Source organism: Chiloscyllium punctatum, chromosome 35 (genome assembly GCF_047496795.1).
Source record: "Chiloscyllium punctatum isolate Juve2018m chromosome 35, sChiPun1.3, whole genome shotgun sequence".
Taxonomy (NCBI): domain Eukaryota; kingdom Metazoa; phylum Chordata; class Chondrichthyes; order Orectolobiformes; family Hemiscylliidae; genus Chiloscyllium; species Chiloscyllium punctatum.
The window spans coordinates 45,639,069-45,643,515 of NC_092773.1; the positions used below are offsets into that span (position 1 = coordinate 45,639,069).

A 4,447-nucleotide genomic window follows, 5' to 3' on the forward strand; every position below is an offset into this window, starting at 1 on the left:
CTGATCATTCCAATCACAATGAGTTAAAAAGAATGAGGCCTCATCTGATTGAGACATTCCGATTTTATTCCTATATCGTGACAAAAAAAAATCAGATAAATTTTAACACCTTGGTGCATATTTATCCATGCAATTCACCGGCCATCACAATATCGAAGTTAACTCTTCATGAATTTGAAAATATTGATGCAGATGTTTACCATGGATCACAATGGTGACCAGGAGATACCTTCATGTTTCAATTTTGCATCATTTCAAGACCTACCACGCTGACTGAATTTGCATATTTCAACGCTTTCTTCACTTGCCTATATTACTTATTTGTAAAAAAATCATGGCATGTGGACATCACTGAACAAAGCAGCATTTGTTGACCATCCGTCATTGCCCAGAGGACAGAAAAGGTAAACACTTTTGCTTTGGGGCCTTGAGTCATATGCGCTGAAGAACAGATATGGTTGGCAGATTTCCATCCCTCCAGGGCATTCGTGAACAATCTTTGAATATTTTGCATATTTGAAAATATATGCAATCGATTTGTCTTCTGTTTTAAAACATAAGACGAGAAAATGATTTAAGCATATACCAAAGACACATCAAACTGTTCGCTCATTTCGTGGTAGTAAATGAAATACTAATGCCAATCATGAATTTGAAATTGTGCATGAGCATATGAACTGTTGGTTTCTGGATTGATGTCAGCTCATGCCTCTTTCACAACATTTCCTTGTCGAACTCTCAGGAATCCGAATCAATTACAATTATTTTTTAATCATTTCTTCCAGTTAATGTAATGGCGATTACGATCCTAGCACGGGGAAAATGTGGTCTTTCCAGCAGCACCACTCGTTACCTGATTGCCATGGCAACAGCGGACTTTTTGGTGATTGTCACATATGTCATAGTGTGGCGAATCAGCTCTTATTACTCTCCGGGCGTTTTCCTGGTCTTCGACTTTTCCTGTAGTGTCAATCTTGTTCTGAGCCGTGTTGCACTAGAAGGTTCTGTCTGGTTCACCGTCACTTTCACCGTTGATCGATTTGTGGTCATTTGTTGCCAGAACCTGAAAAGAAAATACTGCACTGAGCGTACAGCGACCATTGTGTTATCAACAACGTCCATTCTTGTTTGTTTAAAAAATATTCCCCATTATTTTGCAGTTGAACCTGGAGTTATCATCAACAATGTACCAACATTCTGTGTTGAGAAGCAGAGCTATTATTCAGACATAGGTTGGATCATCTTCGACTGGTTTGTTACAGTCTTAACTCCAATACTTCCATTCGCTTTAATTCTTATTCTCAATGTTCTTACAGTCAGATACATATTTATCGCCAGTCGAGTACGTAAGCAGCTAAAGGGTCAGAACAAGGAAAGCAATTCCACTGACCCAGAGATGGAGAACAGGAGGAAGTCTGCAATTTTACTCTTCACCATATCGGGCAACTTCCTTCTTCTGTGGTTGACGTATCTGATTGAATTTTTTTATTATAACATAACTGGGACAGATCACAGAGATTACAGTGATTCTGACTATATACTTCAACAAACCGGGTACATCCTGATGAACTTAAGTTGCTGCACCAACACATTTATTTACGTTGTTACACAATCAAACTTCAGAGATCAACTCCAGAGCATGGTGAAATACCCGGTTAACTCAATTATTCAAATAATTAACAAAGAAAACAACAAGACAGTTTGAGTAACAAGAGTAACAGCATCTTGCTAATATTTTGGAGGACAGTAGAGGTAGATTATTTGATTAATTTTTTTGACTTGCCAATCAACAAGGGATATTTTCACTTAACATAATTTCAATAAATTTTGCTAGACTGCTATTGAAGTTATTGCGTCAGTCATAGGAAAAGACATTGTGAAGGCTGGGTCTGGAATTTGCAAACATTCAAAGAATGGCTGTTTATCTGATTGACTTTCAAAATCGCAGAGTACTCCAGCACGGAGAAACGTCCTTTAGTCCAATCTGTTCCAAGCCATCGAAAATGGCCATCCATTTTAACTCCATTTCCCATCACTGGGATGATAACCTTCTTAACGTTTTGTATCCGTGTATATGTCCAAATGTGCTTTACATGCTGCAAATGGACGGGGCTCATCCACTTCCACTGGCAGATCATTCAACATGCATAACACATATTATGTGAAGATGTGCGTGGTTGGTTCCCTTTTATTCTTTCCCCTCTAACTTTAAATTGATTAATCCTTTATTTCGCAATATTGGTAGAAAGACTGAGTATATTCGCCCATGAAATTATTGTTTCTATAAGATCCTCCTTAGTCTCCTATTCACTGAAGAAAACGGTCCTACTTTTTCCATACCATCGCTGTTACTCAGCCTGTTGAGTGCTGGCAAAATCATTGTAAATTTCCTCTGTACTTTTTCCAGTTTAAGAACATACTTCATATAGTAGATAGATAGATACATGGTTAGATAACTTACAACGTAGGAACAGGCCCTTCGGCCCAGCATGTGCACAGCGACTTCCAAAGAGCAACCAACCCAGACCTATTCCTCTTCCGTTACCCCTTCACCTAACACTACGGTCAATTTAGCGTGGCCAATTCACCTAACCTGCATATTTTTGGACTGTGGGAGGAAACCGGAGCACTCGGAGGAAATGTACGCAGACATCGGGCGAATGTGCGAATTCCACACGCACAGTTCTCTGAGGCAGAAATTGAACCCGGGAATCTGACGCTGTGATGCGGCAGTCCTAACCATTTTGCCCCTGTCTCGCCCAAAACACTCTGCCACCGAACAAAACTGAATGTAATTCTACAAATGCAGCCTCACCAAAGTCCGATAGAACGGCACATAACTTATCAAACTCTGTCCACAATGCCCTGATTCTTGAAGGCCAGTGACCCAAAAAAAATTATCCACTGCCTACATTAGCTGTAACTCCATTTTCAAAGAACCGTGCACCTGAACACTGAGTTTGCTACTTCCACTACTCTCTTTAATGCCCTCCCAGTCACCATTAAAATCATTTCTCATTAGATATGACACATTCTTCCACGTTCATACCTGAATATTCATTTTATATACATTACTCTCAGAGTTATTTTGCGCTTCACTGTTTCTGTACACCAGATTTCTTGGTCCACCTCCTCTGTGTCAGTCTATATTGTGTATTTAAAGACAAACTAACTGTTTATCAGTTGAAAGGTGCACTCGAACAGGAATCACACCGGTTACCCCGTCACTTTGTCACAGACTCTGCCAGAACCATGGAATTTCTCCACCGTTCTATGTTATGATTATTTAATTCCAGGGCTGCACAGGACAGATGGAAATCGGATATTTTTTCGTCTGCAGGTCGGGAAAATTGGGCAAGTTTCCTGTTGCTCCTGGTCCCCATTCCCTGGCACAACTGCATTAGAAGATCGAAAGATTTGATCAAACAAAATTTTACTTCTTTGAAAGAGAGTTTTAGTCTCTGTTTCATTCTGTTCGTGACATCGTTTAACAAAGAGTCGCTCCCTGGTATTTCGACTCTGGTGGCAGATTCCTGATCTCACAGAGGAACTGTGCTGCTGTCGCAGATAGCTTCCCAGCAATTTCAAAGCAACAGAGCATTTATACACGTTTCCTATTTTGGATCACGTTTTTGTCCTATCATTAATATCTTGCCTGTTTACAGAGGAGAATCCTTATTCAACTAGGTTGAAGGTTTTTTTGGTAATTCATGAATAGTTTACTATGTCGTGTTTCCATTTGCAAAAACAGGCAGAAAATTATCTTGAGCTCTGTTCATGCATGTCGTTGAGTCTGACTTGCACTGGTTAATTTGATCACCTTTTCTGATCTGTGCTTCAACTCTTTGTTAGTTTGGTTTGTTATTATATTCACAGACAGAGAGTGAATAACAGAATATGACGTGGCCACAGTGACAATTTTTCATCTCGAACATAAGCATGCTCATATAATGACAGTTTGCAATCCATGTCCCTGTTTTATCGATAACCAATTTTGAGTGCCTTTATCCTGTCCAAGTGCCATAGCTGAACTTGCAGTCCTGGTAGAAACTGAGCATTCAGTCTTAAGCGTCTGCAATTTGCATAATCATCTCCTCAATGGCACCTTCTAGTGATTTGACGCTGCTGTTGTGGGAGACTCTGGGAATTGCAGATGCTGGACACTCAAAGTCGGGACATACTGGTGCTTGTGAACGCACAGCAGGTCAGGGAACACTTGAGGAGTGTGAGAATCGACCTTTCGGGCATAGCCCTTCTTCTGGATGAGGGAGGGGCAAGGGGCTGAGAAACAAATGGGGGTGGGATGGAGCGAAAGGAAATGTAGTAGGGATAGTGCTTGTTGGACAAAGATAGGAGGTGATTTTACTTGGTTGGTGGGGTGCGTGGAGCGAATACGTGGGAAGGAAGATTGACATGTAGTTTTGTAGATCAGGGCAAGAGTGTGGAG

General features: G+C 40.6%; 1 protein-coding gene across 1 annotated transcript; it reads left to right on the top strand.

Annotated features, from left to right (window-relative positions):
* Positions 1–793: 793 nt before the first annotated feature.
* Positions 794–1,705, top strand: LOC140459814 (FMRFamide receptor-like). Its single transcript, XM_072554347.1, has one exon. It carries the CDS (start codon positions 794–796, stop codon positions 1,703–1,705), a length of 912 nt encoding a protein of 303 aa, XP_072410448.1.
* The last annotated feature ends 2,742 nt before the right edge of the window (positions 1,706–4,447 follow it).